The sequence below is a fragment of the Microcebus murinus genome, chromosome 5 (assembly GCF_040939455.1).
Source record: "Microcebus murinus isolate Inina chromosome 5, M.murinus_Inina_mat1.0, whole genome shotgun sequence".
Lineage (NCBI taxonomy): Eukaryota > Metazoa > Chordata > Mammalia > Primates > Cheirogaleidae > Microcebus > Microcebus murinus.
In genome coordinates, this window is record NC_134108.1 from 108,064,965 (window position 1) to 108,084,039 (window position 19,075).

The following is a 19,075-nucleotide window of genomic DNA, read 5'->3' on the forward strand; positions in this document are numbered from 1 at the left end:
ACCCCTTCTTATTTGGGGGTGATACTCTGCAGTGCGGGAGTCCTGGCAGGGCCTCCTCGCTCACTGCGGAAGCCACCTGGGCCAGGGGTCCCTTCCTCTGCCTGCTCTAGCGAGAGCTCCGCTGGCACGCTGGCACCAGGTGGGAACGGACTGCTGCGGAGAGGCCAGGGGGAAGGGAAATCTTCATGGAGGGCAGGACTGCAAGTGCTATAACTATCTAGCCCCAAAGATCCACATCCTAATCCCAAGAACCAGCGAATCTTATCTTATTTGGAAGAAAGTTTGCAGAGGTAGTTAAGGATCTCCAACAAGGCGATCCTGCTAGACTATCTGGGTAGGCCCTAAATCAATGACAACAAGTGCTGTCAGAGACACCCAGAGGACAAGATAGACACAGAAGAAAAGGCGAAGTGACCACAAAGGTGGAGAGATCAGGATGACGTGGCCACAGCCAGGGCAGCTGGCGGCCGCCGGAAGGAACAGGCATGAAATGGATTCGTCCCTAGAGCCTCTGCGGCGAGGGAAGCCCCGCTGACGCCTGCGTTTCTGCTTCTGGCCTCCAGAATAGCGAGACTAAATTTCTATTGTTTCAAACCATCGCATGTGGGGTGTTTTGTTGTGGCAGCCTCGGAAAATGAATACAGCCCCTCCCCTGGAAGGAGAGTAGGCCTGGGGCCCGCATGATCACCACTTGTGGGCAGGGCTCGGGCCAGCCACACGGTGGGACGCAGTAAGTTTGGAACATTAGGTGAGAGGCTGGGGAAGGGTACGTGGATGGAGCCCTACGGATAGGAGCAGAGCCAGCGGGCGAGGGGCCCTATGGGAAGGTCCTTCAGGCGCTGCTACTGCACAGGGGGCTTGTCATCCGTGGGACAGGACCGCTCACTGTATGGAAAGTAGCCAGCCTCCTCCTTCCCAGCTCCCCTCACCCTCACCCTCACCCTCACCCTCACCCTCACCCTCACCCTGCGCCAGCTCAGAGCCTCATAGCAAGGTGTCCCTTGGGGACAGATGGAGACTGTGCATGCATTGTCCACCAGCGCTGACACAGCCACAGTCACCACTGGCTCCCAACAATACCAATAAACCTTGAGCCCCTGATATGACATCCAGGACTCTTAGCATTTAATAATAAGGAAACAAACAACTCAAATTCTAACACTAGGCAAAATATTTGAACAAATACTTTATCAAAGAAGATATGTGGATGGCAAATATGAAAACATGAAGAATGTTCAACATTGTTAGTCAGTTGGGAAATGCAGAAGAAACACAATGACACACCATTACACACCTCCTAGAAAGACTAAAGTTAGAAAGGCTAAATTCAGAAAACAACAACAAAACTGGCCACACCAAGTACAGTGAAGACGTGAAGAAATCGCAACTCATATATTGCCCGTAGGAATGCATATTGGTTCAGCCACTTAGGAAAACCTCTTGACAGTCTCTTAGAAATTGAAACAAGCATTTGTCACACGACCCAGCCATCTCACTCCTAAGTATTTGTCCCAAGGGAACAAAAACTTGTGTCCACACAAACATCTGTACATGTGTACACACTAATGTGCATAGCAACTTTATTGAAAATTTACCAAAACGTTTCAGAAATAATCCAAATGTCCTTCAAGTGGTGAATGGGTGACACACTGTAGTTCCATCTGCACAATGGACTCAGCAATAAGACGTGACAACTACTGAGGCCTGCAACATGCATGAGCCTCAAATGCAGCCTGCAGAGTGAAAGGAGCCAGGCCACACGAAACAGTGTGTGATTTCACCTGCTACATATGGAAAAGGCTAAACTCTAGGGAAGGAAGACAAACCATACTTGCCAGGATCTGGAGGCAGGGTTGGTGACAAAGGGGCAGCCTGAGGAAGTTTTTAGAGTGACAGACATGTTCTGTATCTTGACTGTGGTGGTTATGGTGGTTACATGACAGATTCATCTGTCAAAACTCACTGACATGGACGTCAGAAGGCTGAATTTCACAGTGCCGATTATACCTTCATGTCACGAGAGGGGCTACTGATGTTGGTCGGGGGCCTAATCCTGGCCGTCAGGCGAGGAAGGATGCCCACCCACAGAGGGGCAGGCGGGAGTATATTCGGAACTCAGGAAATGCCCAGACTGGCTCTTGTACTGCCATGTCCAGAGTAAACTTGGTGGAAGACGTCAGCAAACCAACACACACAGAACCTCGAGGGGCCCAGAGAGCTCCAGAACAGATCCTGGGTCACTCCACGGGGGCAGGGCGTAAAAAACCCTAACATCAGAGCCACTGGCGGCAGTGGAGGCGGAAGCAACCTGGGCTGGGGATGGAGGACGAAGGTTGTGAGTGCTGCTGGCAGCCAGGTGGCGTCTGCAGAAAGGAGCCACTGCCCTATTCTCTTCCCTGCCACTCAGGTCTTCGACACATACCAGGTATACTTACATATCCTACTAAGTCTCTTTTCTTTCCTCTTTGCTGGTGACTAACTTCACGATTTAGCCTTAAGGTACACATACTGAGATGTGATCATGACCAAGTAGGAGAGGGTGACATCACAAAGAGATCCTAGACTTAGAGGTGGGGCCATGACTGATGAGACTTTGAGCCCTGTCCCTAGCGTTCTGCTCTTGCAGAGGATCGCAGTGGTTGGAGGGAATGCTGGCACGGAGTGGGGATTGTAAGTATGGGGGGAAAGAGTCCATGTGCGTGTTGACCAGCCAAAGGAAGGAAGTGTACTAAGAGGACAGAGCACAAATTTCAGCAGGTCCAGAAGGATGAGGTGGGATAAGGGACATCTTCAAAGCAGCCATTGAGGGCCCAGAAAATCATAGAGACCCCTCTCCTGCTGCCTTGAAGCCACCTAAGCTCCACTCCACACTCATCAGTCTTGGTCCGGAGAATGGGGAGGTGGGAGGACCTGTCGAGTCTGAGAATGGAACTAAAGAGACTGGCAACCTGACAGTCACTGTATATCTCCTTTCCTACCCTCACCCAAACATGATGGAGATTGGATAGTCAGAGAAAATTTACAAGTTACAATTATCACACACCCCAATTTATACTTCGAACCTACTTCTTGGAGAAGGAAAGTTATTTGTGGGCTGGGGAGTCAAAAATGGAATAGAGGGGGTATCTATTGTTGTTTCTGCACAGAACCTTCCTGCTGGTTTTTTTTTTTTTTTTTGGAGATATAGTCCACAGTCTCACTCTTTCACCCCAGGACTAGAGTGCAGTGGCATCATTGTAGCTTGCTGCAACCTTAAACTCCTGGGCTCAAGCGATCCTCCTGCCTCAGCCTCCCGAGTAGCTGGGACTACAGGCTTGAGCCATCATGCCAACTATTTTTTTTTTATTATTTTATTTTTTAGTAGAGACGGGGTCTTACTTTCACTCAGGCTGGTCTCAAACTCCTGAAGTCAAGCAATTCTCCTGCCTGGGCCTCCCAGAGTGCTAGGATTACAGACTGCCTTGCCTGGTCCCTTCCTCCTTCTTGAATAACAAAATCGACTGTATCTGGAGAAGTGCCCTTCCCTGTTCCGCAAGGCCCGGCAGGGGTTGCTGCCCACCTCAGAGCTCCACCCAGAGAAGGTCACAGGCAGGGGCTTGGGGGTCGCAGCTAAGTCTCTGAGTCTCTGGAGGGGAACTTACATCTCGAGTGGATTCTCTGGCTGCTCTCTGCTCTGACTCCAGGGTTGGGAGTCCCATTGCACAATTGAGATGTCTGTGTTTATGGCTAGCAAGGGGATGTGTTGCAGGAATGCAGTGACTATGGGAGGGCGTGTGCGTGCCTGTGTGTGTTTCTCCCCAGGACGTGCAGATCCATCAAGAAGTTAGGGCATGGCTGTGGCTGCTTCTCTCTGACTGGTTGATCCACTCTCTTTCCCCTCTGCAAATTGGCTTTCTCCATTTCTTCACCAGCATGAAAAAAATAGCCTTGCAGGGCTTCCTTAGTTCCATGTTTCAGACCAGCTTGAAGGCAGGCTGTCGGGTACAAGTCTACTCCACTCCCAGGAGAGGGGCTTGGGTCAGATGTCCATCCCTTGTTCGGTCCACTGCAGCCCGCAGCAAAGACAGCTCCTTTACTAGCACGGCTGCAAGGCCACCAGCGGCTCGCCGTCTGCGTCTGGGCAGATCTTGGAGAAGGCAGACGGGGAGACACACGAGAGGAGTTCTACAGCCACTGTGCCTCAGCCCCACTCAGTGGGAGGCATGGCACCACCCCAACCCCATCCCAGGTGGTAGGACTTGACTAGAGAGAATTTCATCTTTTTCTTTGGTGGCAGAGTAGCTATAATACATACAGTAAAGCATTCAAATCTTAAGTGCACAGCTAGATGGATTTTTACATGGCATCAACGCCCCAGACCAAGATTTGGAACAATTCCAACACTGTAGAAGGCTCCCTCGTGCCCCCTCCTACTCAGTATCCCTCCCGGGGTAATCACTCTCCAGACTTCTATCACCATAGGTTGACTCTGCCTCTTCTTGAGCCTCATGTAAATGGAATCGCACAGTGTGTGTTCTTTTGTCTGTGGCTAGTTTTATGCCTGTGAGATTTACCTGTGTGATTGCATGTAGGACCCACAACTCGGTTCTTTTTTGAGGGGAAAACCCAAAGCATGCTGTGAACTAGTTCAACCTCTGTGGAAAGCAATATGGAGATACCCCAAAGAGCTACAAGTAGAACTACCATCTGATCTAGTAATCCCATTACTGGGAGTCTCTCCAAAGGAACAAAAGACATTCTATTAAAAAGACACCTGCACTCGAATGTTTACAGCAGCACAATTCACAATTGCAAAGACGTGGAAATAACTCAAGTGCCCACCAATACATGAGTGGATTAATAAAATGTGGTATATGTAGACCATGGAGTACTATTCAGCCACAAAAAACAATCATGATATAGCACCTCTTGTATTATCCTAGATAGAGCTGGAACCCATTCTGCTAAGTGAAGTATCCCAAGAATGGAAAAAGAAGCATCACATGTACTCACCAGCAAATTGGTATTAACTGACCAACACCTATGTGCACATATGGTAATAACATTCATCTGGGGTCGGGCAGGTGGGAGGGGGAGGAGGGGATGGGTATATTCACACCTAATGGGTGTCGTGTGCACCATCTGGGGGATGGACACGCTGGAAGCTCTGACTCAGGCGGGGGGCAAAGACAATATATGTAACCTAAACATTTGTACCCCCATAATATGCTGAAATTAAAAAATTAAAAAAGAAAAAGCCAAAGCGCAATTCTTTAAATTGGTCCCGCCCCCAGCCTCCCTCTTGACCCGGGAGAAGGGGACAGTGCTCACTCTCCCACGGCTGGCCTGGCAGACGGCCTGGGTGTTGGGGCGGGAAGCCTAGCAGCCGCTCACAGCACCCACAGAGGATGATTTCTCATGCAGAAATTAAGGTATAAAAGTCAAAAAGTTTACTTTATCTTCTTAGGGGAGAGGGGGGGGAAGAGAGCATGGAGACAGCCTGGCATCCCAAAGAAGGAAAAGGGAGATGCCGCAGTGAGGACGAGTGGCTCGCTGCTTTTATGGGGACAAAGGGAAAGAGAAAAAAGTAGTACTTGTTGCGGAGTGATTAGATGTCACAGAGTCAGTCTTTCTTGCTTTCTCTGCTCTGGGAGACTTGGTTTTCTCTGAGATGCATTCAGGCCTATCACAGGGGATGTGATTTTGCCCCTGAGCTATGCTTTGGGCAGGAAACTAAGGCCTGGAGTTTGCCTCCCCTCTGTCTGTCCCAAGCTTCTCAGGAACACCTTGAGGCTGTAAAACAGATCCTAAAAGCCTTCTGGTGGATGTAAAGAGATAGATTTACATTTCCTTCTGTCTTGGGGCTCTTTCCAGATGCCAGCTGGGGAGAGAAGCAGCAGAGTAGGGGACTCACCTTTGATCCTTAAATGTTGTTAGGACATTTCGGAATCAGATGTTTTCCTGTTATTTCCGCAAGGCTGCCCTTTCACTGGGGTGGAGGAAAGAGGAGAGATCAGAGCGAGCTCATGGGGAAAAGTGGCTTCAAACGCTGCCTTCCATAAAAGTTAGAGAGGAAAGTGTTCTTTCGTTAATGGTATTTCTGCATCTCTGGAGCCAGATGGGTTTCTCTCATTTTGAGGGTCTCTTGACTGGACCCTCCGGCTGTTCCGGTACATTCCACACCCAGGGATGTGAGGGTGAGGGCAAGGGCGTGGCATCACGTGGGCTGAGCACCTGCTATGTGTAGAGATCATGTCTACCAGTGTCACGGCACAACGAAGAATGCTCCAGACCACAATCTCAGGCTAGAGGAGGAGAGGCTTCGTTTCAAAGAGCTCCCACACCTTCTCCAAATCTCTGTATTTATTATAGGGAAAGGCATATGTGTTTATGGTAAAGAACATACAGATAAAATCTCTGGTGTCATATAGTAAGCATACTGTTCCAAACAAGCCTATTTAGTGATATACATTACACTTACAATTATCTTGTTATTTCCTTGTTGTTCCTTAAGGCCACAGAGAGAAGGGCAGGGACCCAACACCAGTCACGCTTCCATCCATTCCAAAGTCTGCTGTGTGCAGCCGCTGATAAGGATCGTATCCCAAGTCCTGTTGGCAGGAGCGCCATATCCGCCTTCCGCGCAGTCCCTCGCTCAGGCCTTTCCTAACATCCGCTACGCATGTGCCAGGCACTTCCACGTGGGCTCCACATACACTGTCTTGCTCAGCCCTGACCTTCTGACACAGGAGCCAATGTCTCCTTAGGTAGATAAGGAAACTGAGGCTCAGGGAACTTAAGAAGTTGAAATTCCTGCTCCAAGGTCATGTAGCTAGTTAAGTGCTGACTTTTGAAGCCAGGTTGGTCTGGATCAGAGCTGTGCTTGAGGCGCCCCAACCTGGAGCCTCACAGGGGGGCTGTCCTCTACCTCTTGGGGGAGGGGGAGGGAGGGCTCTGGCTGCAGGGACCAGACCTTCAGGGCAAGCTGCTCTGTTCCCACGCCTGGGCACACTCGGGCAGCTGTGCGCTTCCCAGCCTCCACCCCTGGGCCCAGAGCCCCCCCATTCTCAGTCGGGACCAGCAACTGCTCACGCTCGCCCGTGGCCTTGGGTAGGGGCAGGGCCAGTGGAAGCCTTAACTAAAGGGCTGAGTCCTCGATGCTGGAATTGCAGGTACCGAGTGAGGTGGGAAGGACAGGGGACAGAATCGCTTGAGAAGGACCCCTGAGAGTCCCTGAATCACTCCTGCGGGCAGCCGCCCGGTGCGCGGGAGAGCGAGAACACACATGCCCGGCCCGGGGCCACACAGCTGGTCACCCCGCGACCTGGGGCTGCTCTAGAATCCCCTGAGGGGCCTGGAAGGAAGGTTGAGGGGTGGGAGGCTGGGACCCCTCCTCACCTGAGCCTGACACTGCTACACACCTGGGTTTGGCTGGGGCGAAGGCAGGCCGGAACTGTGGTGACGCAGACAGCGCCTAACCCGCAGAGCGCCGGGAGGCAGAGCAGCGCCGCTCAGCTGCCAGGGCCCGGGCCGCTCCAGGCGGTGCACACCTGGGAGCGCCTGCTACAACTATATTCTTATAGCTGGGCATCGCTATGTTAATGTACATGTAACACACACATATGTGTGTTCATTCAGCTCTTGAAATTATCCTCAGTAGACAGATGAGACTGAGAGAACAATGAGAACAGTTAGAAAGTTTACCCAGTGGTAACTTGTACAGCTGTCAGTGCTCTGGGGTCGGCCCTCTTTTGTTTCTTGTTTGTATTACCAGAGTCCACACTCTTAATCATGACATAACACATGGTTATCAGACACACACACCACACACGTGCGCCAAAAGCCACCAGGTGCCTGCCCAGCCACCTTATCAGGCCCCCAAGCAGAATGGCCACAGCTGTGCCTGTGCTCACGCCGGCCCCGTGGGATGCAGAAGGCGGGTCACGTGCACAGGAGCCTTTGTATAGCCCCACCACCCAGGCTGCCATTGTCTTCTGCCATCGGACCCGCCACTGCCACCCACACCAGTGTCCCGCTCGCCATGGAGAAGGTCCTGGTCCTCCTGCTCATCGCCCTGTCAGTGGCCTGTGCAGCTCCCGACCCTCGGGGGATCCTCATCAGCCTGGTGAGGGGGTCTTCGGCAGGGGTCGGGGTGGCCGTCGGAATCCCCAGGTGGGGATGTGGCAAGCGTGGCCCCCGACCCCGACGCTCCCACCTGGGCTGCGGGGCGTGGGCGGGTTGGAGCAGCACCTGCACCTCTGCCCTCACTGCCTGGGCAGCACCAGCCGGCGCATGCGCAGAGCGGTGCTTCCGCCTGGCCCAGGGAGCCTCACGGAAATGCAGAGGCCTGGGCTCCGCCCGGGAAACCCTGGTTCCACCAAGGATTCCAGCCTGTGACCTACAGCGGCACCTTCCTTACTGTGTTCCAGACACAGTTCTGGAGGCCCGGGAACGTTCACTCAGTCCTCACAACCACCAGGGACGTGGAGGTTCAGAAGGAAGCTGGCTGATGGGCACAGGGCTAAGGGGCGCAGGGCTGATGGGTGCAGAGCTGAGGGCAGGGGGGGCTAGGGTGGAGCCGGGCGGGCTCTGGTCGTCCGCCACTGCCACCACTGCCTCTCCACGGGGGCACGGCCGGGAAAGCCTCTCCGGGCCACTCACCCTGTCCGAAGGTTCTTAACTCTTAACTCAGGGCCATGATGGGTGTGCAGGGGCCAGGACCCCCGTGCGACCCCATGGAGCAGTCTGTGGGGGACGGAGGGGTCTTGCAGGGAGATGATCTTAACTTTCACAGGCTCCCCAAAGGAGTATGGGACCCGGAGATGTTTGGAAGCCTATTTGGGGGCCACATGTGCACATTCCAGATGGGAACACTGAGGCCTGGGGGCAGGGGCTGGCCCAGGGCCACCAGGGAGCAGGTAGCACAGCTGGTACTGGAACCCCAGGGTCCTGGCCCCACCCAGCCTGGGGCAGCTTCTCTGTCACCACATGCCCATGTCCCACACAGGTGGCAGGGCAGACAGGCCACCAGACCCAGGGGCTGGACTCCTTGGCGCACACCCCCAGCAGGGGAGGCACGGTGGGCGGTCGTGGGTGGTGGGGTGGAGGTCTGGGTGGACAAGGCCCTGGAGGAGGGGCCTGGGCTGACGGGCTATCCCTGCCCTGGGCAGGATGAGGGTGAGCTCTGCATGAACAGCGCCCAGTGCAAGAGCAAGTGTTGTCACCGTACGAGCGGGGTGAGCCTGGCCCGCTGCGCACCCAAGGCCAGCGAGAACAGCGAGTGCTCCGTCAAGGTGGGTGCTGGAGCAGTGGGCTTGGGTCGGGGAGGACGGGGAGGGGTAGCTCAGAGGAGGAAAGCCCTGGGGGTGGGATCAGGGAGGAGGGGCAGCCTGGAGGCTGAATGTGGAGGTGACAGGGAGTCAGAGTACTTTCCCATCCCTCCCATCATCGCCCTGGCCCCTCACAGCGGAGCAGTGAGACGGGTGGGACAGGGATGGTTATCCCCATTTCATGGATGGGCAAATAGAGGCTCCCCAAAGAGATCAGGTTAGTGCGAGCAATGAGCCAGAGTGGAGTCCTGGTTCTGGTCTCCCAGGCGCACAACACCCCCCCAGCCCACCCCCGGGCAGCCGTCGGGAGAGACACTATCTGACACGACAGAGGGGCTGGCTGGTTGTCTGGCTCAGGCAGGGGCGAGTGTTGCCCAAAGTGGACCCCCATGGCCAGTAACCCCACTGCCTCCGTGTCTCTGCAGACACTCTATGGGGTTTACTACAAGTGTCCCTGCGAGCGGGGCCTGACCTGTGAGGCGGACAAGACCATCGTGGGCGCCATCACCAACACCAACTTTGGCCTCTGCCTTGATGCCGGGCGCTCCAAGCAGTGAGACCACCCGCCACTCCTGCCCCCGGCCCCGCACACTGCGGGACGCTGGGTCCAGGGCCACCTCTACCCTCCTCTGCCACCCCTGCCTGGCTGGCCACCTCCCTGACCAGCGACTCTTTTCTCACTGGGCTCCTGGCAATTAAAGCCGCCTGCAAACCTTGCCCGCCTCCCGCATGTCCTTGCTGCGCCGGCGTCCCCCTTGAAGTTGCACCCAGCCTTTGCCACCAGGGCAGGCTTCAGCCGGGCCAGAAGAACAGGGGGTCAGGCCGGGGAGGCTGTGGCCGAGCAGACTGGACAGTAGAGACAAGGCTGTAAGGAGGCCCCGCCGGGCTGGAGCCTCTCCATTTCTGAGGAGCAGTCACGCCTGCTGGGACGCCCTTCCTGCCCCTCACGTTCGGAGAGAGACAGGCAGGTGTGCGCACGCTCACACTCACGCACACACACTCACGCACACAAACTCACACTCACACACACACGCACTCACACACTCACACACACGCACTCACACACTCACACACACACTCACACACACACACTCACACACTCACACACACTCACATTCACACGCACTCACACGCACACACACATTCACACACACACTCACACACATTCACACACACACACACTCACACACACACTCTCTCTCACACACACACTCCCCTCTGGCAGGGGCGCAAAGGCTCACAGTGCCCCGCACCAGAATCCACCAGTCCCGTCTGCGGCTCCGCCCCTTTCCTGGGCCCAGCCCTCAGACGTAAGAGCGGCTGGCGCCCCCATGCCTTGCGGTCAGACCTTAGCACCTGCCGTGGGCCTACTCCGTGCACCCATCCTCGCAGCGATGCCAGGACGGGGACTCATCACCTCCACTTTACAGATAACTAAGTTTCAGAGACGTTAAGGAACTCGCCCAGTGTCACAGGATTGGAAAGAGCTGCCACTGTGCCCACCTACTCCACCCCCTACCCTTCCTATGGGTCCCTGTTCTTTGCCCAATTAGTCACACTAAGAAGGGGTGGAAGTCGTAAGGAATTTAATTTTGACTCAATATAACAGTGTTCTAGCCCCTGGAGCTCTGGAGCACGCGTCACCTCAGGCAGTCCTGCGGTCCCCACCACCCAGGTGTGCGGGTGGCGCTCAAGACCCCCTGGTTGGACTGGAGAGTCACACCAAGGGCGGGGTGGTGACCTGAGTGAGATTTGGTGTCCTCCCAGCCCAGGGCTCCGAGGTCTGTGACGACGAGCCCCGGCAAGCACAGGCTTAGGCGTCAGGACCGCATTCGGCACAAGCTGGCAAAGCCCGCTGCTTACGGCGGACGCACACAGGACTGTGCGTTTCTCGCGAGTCCCGCAGTGTAGAGGCGGGAGGGGCCGGCGTTGTTTGGTGTCTGGCGGCTCCCAGTTCTCCCGACCTCTTCGCGGTTGGCAGATGCCATTGCAGCCGCTCCCGGCGTCGTGGTACCCTCTCGCCATGTTCTGGGGGGGGGCGAGGGGCGGAGCGTTTCTTCTTGCAAACCCTCTTGTCTTTCCCCACAGCCTCCGCGTGGACGTCTGCCCGCATTTCCGCGGGAGACCTGGCTCATCTGGCCGCTCCACCTGCAGGGAGGTGCGAAGGCACCTGGCAGGGGTCGGGAACCTGGGACCTTGAGGCCAGTGTGGCCTTCTGGGTCCTTAAAGTGCAGCCTTTTGAATAAATCCAAATTTTACAGAACAGATCCTTTTTTTTTTATTATTTATTTATTTATTTTTTTGAGACAGTCTCACTCTGTTGCCCTGGCTAGAGTACCATGGCATCAGCTCAGCTCACAGCAACCTCAAACTCCAAAGTAATCCTGCTGCCTCAGCCTCCCAAGTAGCTGGGATTACAGGCATGTGCCACCACCCGGCTCATTTTTTCTATGTTTTTAGTTGGCCAATTAATTTTTTTCTATTTTTAGTAGAGATGTGGTCTTGCTCTTGCTCAGGCTGGTTTCGAACTCCTGACCTTGAGTGATCCAACCCCCTGGATTCCCAGAGTGCTAGGATTCCAAGCGTGTGCCACCACTCCTGGCCCAGATCCTTTTCTTAAAATGGGTGAAGCAGAGAAAGACAAAGCTTTTCTGCTTCCTTTGGTGCTTAAAAATGAGCAGCCCTGAAATCAGAAGGCTGCAAGTCCCCACCCCTGTGTGGCTGCTGGGGAAGCAGGTCACAGCGTCAGCCACACCTGAGTTAGTGCTCCACAAGAGGGACTTTCAGTGCCTTAACCCAGTGGGGGGTTCAGGCCCCGAGGCAGGGATGGGTCATATTTCTTGGTTCCCAGATTCAGGCCTGGGGGAAACCGGCATGCATGTCTTGGTATGTCTACTGAGTGACCATAGTGTGCCCAGCACTGTGTTTTAGACTGTTGGGGACTCAAAGAAAATGTCCCCAGTTTCCAGAAATGAGTACTGAGTTGGGCTCTGCAGAAGCAAGTAGCCAAGACCCCAATCATCTGTTCCCTCGTATTAAACCCTTTCTCCTTGAAATACCTACAGTGATTGTTTTTCTACACTGAAGCCAATGCAAGTCTGCCTGCAGCAGGGGAGCATTTGTTATCATTGTGGCTGTTGGTCAAAAGCACCTGCCTCACTAAGCCTTGAGCCCAGAGGATGCACATAAGGATGTCACATGGGCTGTAGCCTCGCCACTGACACTTTCCACCTTAACACTCTAATGCCAGGCGTTCCCTGTCTTCTTGTTACTACTTTCTAGATCTGCCAGCTATTCAGCTGTAGAAGCAGGGCTGTTGCAGCCTCGAGTCCGTAAAACATTCCTAACGCTGGCCCCGTAGACCCACGCCATCTGATAGGCTGGGTGCTAGCTCTTAGCCAGCCACGTGTGGCTGTTGAGCACTTGAAATGTGGCTTATCTGAATCGAGATAGATGTAAAATACAAGCCAGGGTTTGAAGACTTATTACCAAAAAATAAAAGTAAAGCATTTCAAATATTTTCATATGTTGAAATGATATTTTTATTGGGTTATAAACAAAATAGATTATCAAAATTGATTCCACCTGCTTCTTTTTAGTTTTCCTTTTTTAATATGGCTATTAGAAAATTTAAAATAATTGACGTAGCTCTCATTTGTTTCCACTGGACCGTGCTGCTGGAGCCTTGAGTGTGGGTACTTGTCAACATGTCAGGTGGCTTGTCTCTGATTAACAGACTTCCATATATATATATGTATATATATATATATATATATATATTTTTTTTTTTTTTTTTGAGACAGAGTCTCGCTTTGTTGCCCAGGCTAGAGTGAGTGCCGTGGTGTCAGCCTAGCTCACAGCAACCTCAAACTCCTGGCCTCAGCAATCCATCTGCCTCAGCTTCCCAAATAGCTGGGACTACAGGCATGTGCCACAATGCCCGGCTGGTTTTATATATATATATTAGTTGGCCAATTAATTCGTTTCTATTTATCATAGAGACAGGGTCTCGCTCTTGCTCAGGCCGGTTTCAAACTCCTGACTTCGAGCAATCCGCCCGCCTCGGCCTCCCAGATCGCTAGGATTACAGGCGGGAGAGACTTCCTTATCTTAACTTAAGATATTCCAAGCCTTTAGACAAAGCTTCATTTCTTTCACAAATTACAAATTAAAGAATCTTTAAACCCACCATAACCTGTAATGCCCCACTTCAAGATGTCCTGTCTTTACGGGCCAAACCAATGTACACCTTCCATGTATGGATTTATGACTTTGCTTGTAATTCCTGTCTCTCTGAAATATATAAAACCAAACTGTGAGCCAACCGTGGTGGGACCACTTGCTCAAGGCTTCTTGGTGTGGCTCTCTGGGCCACGGTCACACATACTCAGCTCAGAATAAACCTCCTTAAATTGTTTAACTGAGCTTGGGTTCTTTTCCCGTGACAACTTTTATTGTATATTCAGTCTTTTATTGGTTTTTACTTTTATAAAAGTGTAGTTACAAGACCTTTTATAGTTCACTACCAACCTCAGCTCTCTTTACAAGGCGATTGTGTTCCAAATGAATTCTACACATTTAAGGAGGACTTAGTATTATAGAAGCAGCTTTGCCTACACTTAGAAGGTTTCCTTCTCTGCCAGTGAGGAAAACAGAATCTACTCTAGGTATTTAAACACGGAGAATTTAACACAGGGAATCAATCGCACGGGTGACAGAGGAGCCAAGACAGCGGAGCCGAGAAACCAGACTGGGGGGTGAGACGACTGGGAGATTCGCAATGCTGGGAGCCTCCAATGACGCCACGGCTTGAGGAGCAATGCGAGACGCCATGTGAATGAAGTTGGCAGCACCAGGAAGAGTGTAGAGGAGGGGCTGTCCTAAAGGAGCAGGTGCCATGGAGGAGACAAGGAAACTGCTGGTGGCATCGCCTGAAGCAGGGACGGGGGAAGGGAGATTTATGTGGTAACATCCTTACCCTGCCCTGCAGTCTTCAGCCAGACGGAAGAACCAGAGGACACAGGAGGCTGGGAAACGCGGTTCCCCAGGACACGGCAAGGGCAGGCGCAGGGCCAAGGGAGGTGACTGGCACTCCTTCCTCCCCAGCCCAACCGGCTTCGGGCTCTTCCCACTTCTGCCCCTCCCACTCTCAGATCTGGCTTCAGGGTGCTTACCTGAAGCCAGAGGGGGGGTTTGGGGAATGGGGCCCAGTCATACTCGCCACAAATTAAACCCGGGTTAAATGTCTAGGGTGGGGAGACACATCATTCTGGGAGAAGAAACTCATAATTTTCCTTTGTTTTTATTTTCAATCTCCATGAAAATTTTGCCATTTTTCACTTCTTGCAGAAAAGAAAGCCATGACTTGGTCACGGATCTAGATATAGATAGGTGCAAAGACAATTCCGGAACAGAGATGTTTTCTGTCTCTGGAAGGCGTGGTATGGACGTATGAGGGGGATTGTGGGTAAGAGCCTGGCCTCGGGTCCCAGCTTCACCCCTTACTCTGGAAGTGTTACACTCTACCTGTAAAACAGGGATAAATACAGTATCTGCTGCTACCTCATTGTGACAATAAGATGAGTTAAGACAGTTACGAAAGCACAGTGTCTGGAACATAGCAAGCGCTCAATAAACCTCAGCTGTGAGTAGGCAACACCTGGAACTTTCATGGCTCCTGGGAAGGAATTCAGCCTGACAGCCATGGGGCTGCCCCGCCTCTGGACTTCTATGTCTGACCATCAAAAACCCCTCATCATCTGGGCAGTTTGGGTTGGTGTTTTATATACTTAAAGCAGAAAGAGTCCCACTGATACCCCGACATCGTGACCTGGGATAAGTCATGAAGCTCCTCTGAGCCTCAGTTCTTTTTTTGTTGTTGTTGAGTCAGAGTCTCACTCTGTTGCCCCAGCTAGAGTGCCGTGGCGTCAGCCTAGCTCACAGCAACCTCCAACTCCTGAGCTCGAGAAATCCTTCTACTTCAGCCTCCCGAGTAGCTGGGACTACAGGCATGCGCCACCATTCCTAGCTAATTTTTTCTAGATATTTTTAGTTGGCCAATTATTTCTTTCTATTTTTAGTAGGGACAGGGTCATGCTCTTGCTCAGGGTGGTCTCGAACTCCTGACCTTGAGCGACCTCCCAGAGTGCTAGGATTACAGGTGTGAGCACCTCACCCAGCCTTGAGCCTCAGGTCTTTATCCACACAACCGAACTGATAATACCCCAGAGAGCTGAGACCTCAAGGCGCCAAGCCCCTTCACGCCCACAGGCGGAGCTCTGCATTCATACCCCACACATTCTCACACTGCCCTAAGGATCTCCACCCTTTTGCCTCCCCCACAAAACATTCAGATACCCCCACTCAGTCCTTCCCCACCACACCCCACCCACGGCACCACAGCGTACACCTCCAGGCACGCTCAGCCCTGCCCCTCCCCCAAGCCTCCAACCCAAGAGTTGGCCTGGACCCACCCCCTCATCCCTGTCCTCGTCCCCCACACCCTCCCCGCCCCAGTCCCTTCCTGCAGTCCCCGCTGAGCTCCCACAGGGCCAGACTCCATGAGGCGCTCTTTCATGTCTCCGGTTTCCCTCCTGCCTTCCTGGGACCGGACAACCCCCCAGGGCTCCTCTCCCAGAAAGTGCAGTCAGACGCCAGAGCCAGGAAGTGATTTTAATGTCACAGGAGCCGGATTTGGAGCAAGCTGGGTGCGCCCAGGGCCTCTGGCCCCAAGGGAGGGAGGAAGGTGCAGCGGTGACCAGTCTGTGTCCTCCTCTAAAACATATGGCACCGACGGGGACACATCAGGTCCTTGGATATGCAATTCAAGCCCAGGAGGCATGGGCAGATGATGTTGATGGCTCCCTTGGTCTGCAGGAAGTAGGTATGAGAGTTGGGAGTCGCCAGGACACAGGAAGGAAGGGGATTAAACTTGTGGGCAACCAGGAGCAAGAGCCCCGTGCTGCAGCGAGCCGGACCCGCGGTCTGCGGCTCTACGGCCTGGGACTGCGCGGGCTCGGGCAAGCTGCCGAGCCCCTCCAGCCCAGTGTCCTCGGCTGTGAAATAGAGTAAGCAGCAGGACATATCGCACAGGGGTGTTGTGAGCACTACAGGAGGTGAAGTAGGTGCCCATAATGCAAAGACCCTCTAGCCACTTCAGCTGTGGGGCAGGCCACGGCAGGGACCCTGCCGATTCCTTAGGGCACTGGCAGCTCCCCAGACAGGAACATGGAGGCTGGGCCCATCTTCCTTAGAGAGGTTTGGGCCCAGGGCCAGGTGAGCGGGAACAAGAGGTACTGTGCCTTCTGCTCTTGGCGTTTCTACCAGCTACTAACAACAGTGCTCGATTGAGCACTGTCCTCGCCAGGACCTGTACTCGTCCCGGTAACCTGGTGCGGTAGGTAGTTTAGCCCCACTTTGCAGATGAGGAAACTGAGGCTCAGAGAGCCCAGGTGACCTGTCTGAGGTCATAAAGACAGGGGGTAGAATAGCCAGGATTTAAACTCAAGTCCAACTCCAAAGCTAAGGTCCTGCCACTGCAGTGCTATACTCCTCTCACGAAATTAGGCCATTTGGGCAGGGAGATGAGGATTGGTAGTAAGGTCTTTTCCCACCTACCCTGCCTTGGTGGTTAGCGTAAAGACAATTACTCATTCAACAAGCATTTGTTGAGCATCTACTATGTGTAGGCACTAAGCTGGGGGCCGAGACTTCATAGATAAATAGGATGCAATCCCTGCTCTTAAAGAGCGCCAACTGCCAATCAGGGAGACGCGTGCTCAGCTGAGGGGATGAGCCCAGCGCATGGGCGCTCTGAGGAGGGAAGGCTTCTCAGAGGAGGTGGCTGGAGTTGTGCTGCAGGATGAGTAGGAGTCTGCCCGGTGGAAAAGGGGGTAGGGGCACTCCAGGCAGAAGGCACAAAAGCAGGTGGGGACACATGTTTTTTTGTAACCTCCCCCACCCCTTCCCTACTTGCCAGGAGGAACTGCCTCGCCCCGCCTCACCTGGGGCAAACAGGCCATAGTTGTCCTGGCCTTGGGGGCACAGAAGGCTCCACCAGCCTGCAGGTCCATGAGGCAGCAGTCAGTGTAGCACTCAGAGTGGTGGGAGCACTTGTCCCCGGTTTTCTGTGGGGACAGGCAGGATGTCTGCCAGGCTGCAAACAATCCCGGAGAAGCCATAAGATTGTCACCTCCAGGTCCCACCCCACACCCCTCCCCTAGCAGGGCTGGACAAGCAGGGAAGATGAGAAAGGGGGACTGGGGGAAGGTTTAGCGCGTTGCCTCTCCTTTCCTGGGCCTCCCTCACTGCCATGGGTCCCAAGAGTGTCCTGTGCTGGGTGGGGGGGCAGATACTCTCAGATCACACTTGAGTGGGGGGGAAGGGAGGGAGGGAAGAAAGAGTCATTGTGCCTAAGGTCACTAGGCAGTGGGGTAGGAGGGAAGGACGGGAGAAACGGGAGCAGGTGGGGAGGATTTGGAAGAGAACCCTGGGCTGAGACCCTCAGGAGGGGGAGGGGCGCTGACGGTGCTGGTCATAGGCCAACTTCTCTCACCTCCAAGGCCGTCAGGGGAAGGTGACACAGCCTTTGAAGTCCCTTCGGGATTCCCCCAAGCTTCCTGCCTGGGCATAAAATCCCCAGTTTGGGGGTGGTTCAGGTCCCCACCTCTCCCTCCAAAGCTACCCAGCATCTCTGCCCCACTGCCTAGGATGCCCCGCTGCCACTCCTGTCGCATGCCGGAAGGTTCGGGAAGGTTCTTTCGGCTCACCTTCTTATCCTGCACAAGCCCGCCCCAGCAGGGGAGCAGGAGCCCTGCGAAGAGCAGGAAGGCAGTGGCCATGCCTGGGTGGCAGAGACGCGTGGGGACCGGAGGGGCCGTGGGAGAAACCCCCTGTCGCTGCCACATGACCCGCCCGGCCGCCCTCGCGGAGGAGGAGGAGGAAGGGGGGACAGGACGTTCTGCGCTCAGACTGCCTGGCCCACGGCCACGGCGCCGGCCGCCCCCCTAGCCTCTGGGAGGGTGGAAGGAGGAAGGGCACTCTGGCCTCCCACAGGCAGGATTCTAGACCATAGAAGCCCTAGGGCCTCCTTATAGGTTACTTCTGAATAAAAGCTGGGTTTTTTTCCTTCAGAGACAGGGTCTCCCTCTCTTGCCCAGGCTGTAGTGAGGTGGTGTCATCACAGCTCACTCCACGCAACCTCTAACTCCTGGGCTCAAGCGATCCTCCTGTCTCAGCCTCCCAAGTAGCTGAGACTACAGGCATGCTCCACCACCACTGCTGGCCTCCAAATAAAAACTTTAAACTGTAAAATAAAACTTTGTTTTTAAAAACTACACAATACTGGCCTGGAACAGTTGCTCAAGCCTATAACCCCAGCACTTGGGAAGGCAGGAGGATCACTTGAGCCCAGGAGTGCAAGCCCAGCCTGAGCAACACAGCAAGACCCCTCCGTCTGTGAACTGTGTGGCAGCCAAGATGTGGGCGCAAAACGAGGGGCAGGAGAGGAGCTCAGTGGGGGGTCAGAGCAGCCTGCACTCCGCGTGGGGACCTGGGGCAGACTTCCTTGGGACTCCCCTCGCCATCAAACTTCCACCTCGCCCCGCCTGCCTGCTTCTGCTTCTATTTTCTTATTTTTATTTACTTTTTATTTTTTATTATCATGGGTACATAACAGTTGCGTATATTGGTATGGTAATGTGGTGTTTTGGTACAGGTGTCCCATGTGTAACAATTGGACGGGGGCGATGGGGGTATCCATCACCTCA

The 19,075-nt window shown here is 53.9% G+C and overlaps 2 protein-coding genes across 2 annotated transcripts; one reads left to right on the plus strand and one right to left on the minus strand.

Moving 5' to 3' along the window:
* Positions 1-7,941: 7,941 nt before the first annotated feature.
* Positions 7,942-10,024, plus strand: CLPS (colipase). Its single transcript, XM_012746791.2, has 3 exons — positions 7,942-8,104; positions 9,150-9,272; positions 9,734-10,024. Exons 1-3 carry the CDS (start codon positions 8,021-8,023, stop codon positions 9,863-9,865), a joined length of 339 nt encoding a protein of 112 aa, XP_012602245.1. The 5' UTR covers positions 7,942-8,020; the 3' UTR covers positions 9,866-10,024.
* A 5,930-nt stretch (positions 10,025-15,954) lies between these two features.
* CLPSL2 (colipase like 2) lies at positions 15,955-17,561 on the minus strand. The gene is made up of 3 exons (XM_076003589.1): positions 17,312-17,561; positions 16,988-17,063; positions 15,955-16,178 (listed from the first exon to the last, which is right to left on the minus strand). The coding sequence occupies exons 1-3, from the start codon at positions 17,486-17,488 to the stop codon at positions 15,955-15,957; spliced, it is 477 nt and encodes a 158-aa protein (XP_075859704.1). The 5' UTR covers positions 17,489-17,561.
* Positions 17,562-19,075: the final 1,514 nt, after the last annotated feature.

Coding starts and splice junctions, on each gene's coding strand:
- CLPS (XM_012746791.2), top strand. CDS start 8,021: ATGGAGAAGGTCCTGGTCCTCCTGCTCATCGCCCTGTCAGTGGCCTGT. Junction 8,105..9,149: donor GGGGGATCCTCATCAGCCTG/GTGAGGGGGTCT, acceptor TGCCCTGGGCAG/GATGAGGGTGAGCTCTGCAT. Junction 9,273..9,733: donor ACAGCGAGTGCTCCGTCAAG/GTGGGTGCTGGA, acceptor GTGTCTCTGCAG/ACACTCTATGGGGTTTACTA.
- CLPSL2 (XM_076003589.1), bottom strand. CDS start 17,488: ATGGCTTCTCCGGGATTGTTTGCAGCCTGGCAGACATCCTGCCTGTCC. Junction 17,064..17,311: donor CTATGGCCTGTTTGCCCCAG/GTGAGGCGGGGC, acceptor CCTGATTGGCAG/TTGGCGCTCTTTAAGAGCAG. Junction 16,179..16,987: donor CAGCTTAGTGCCTACACATA/GTAGATGCTCAA, acceptor TACTTCCTGCAG/ACCAAGGGAGCCATCAACAT.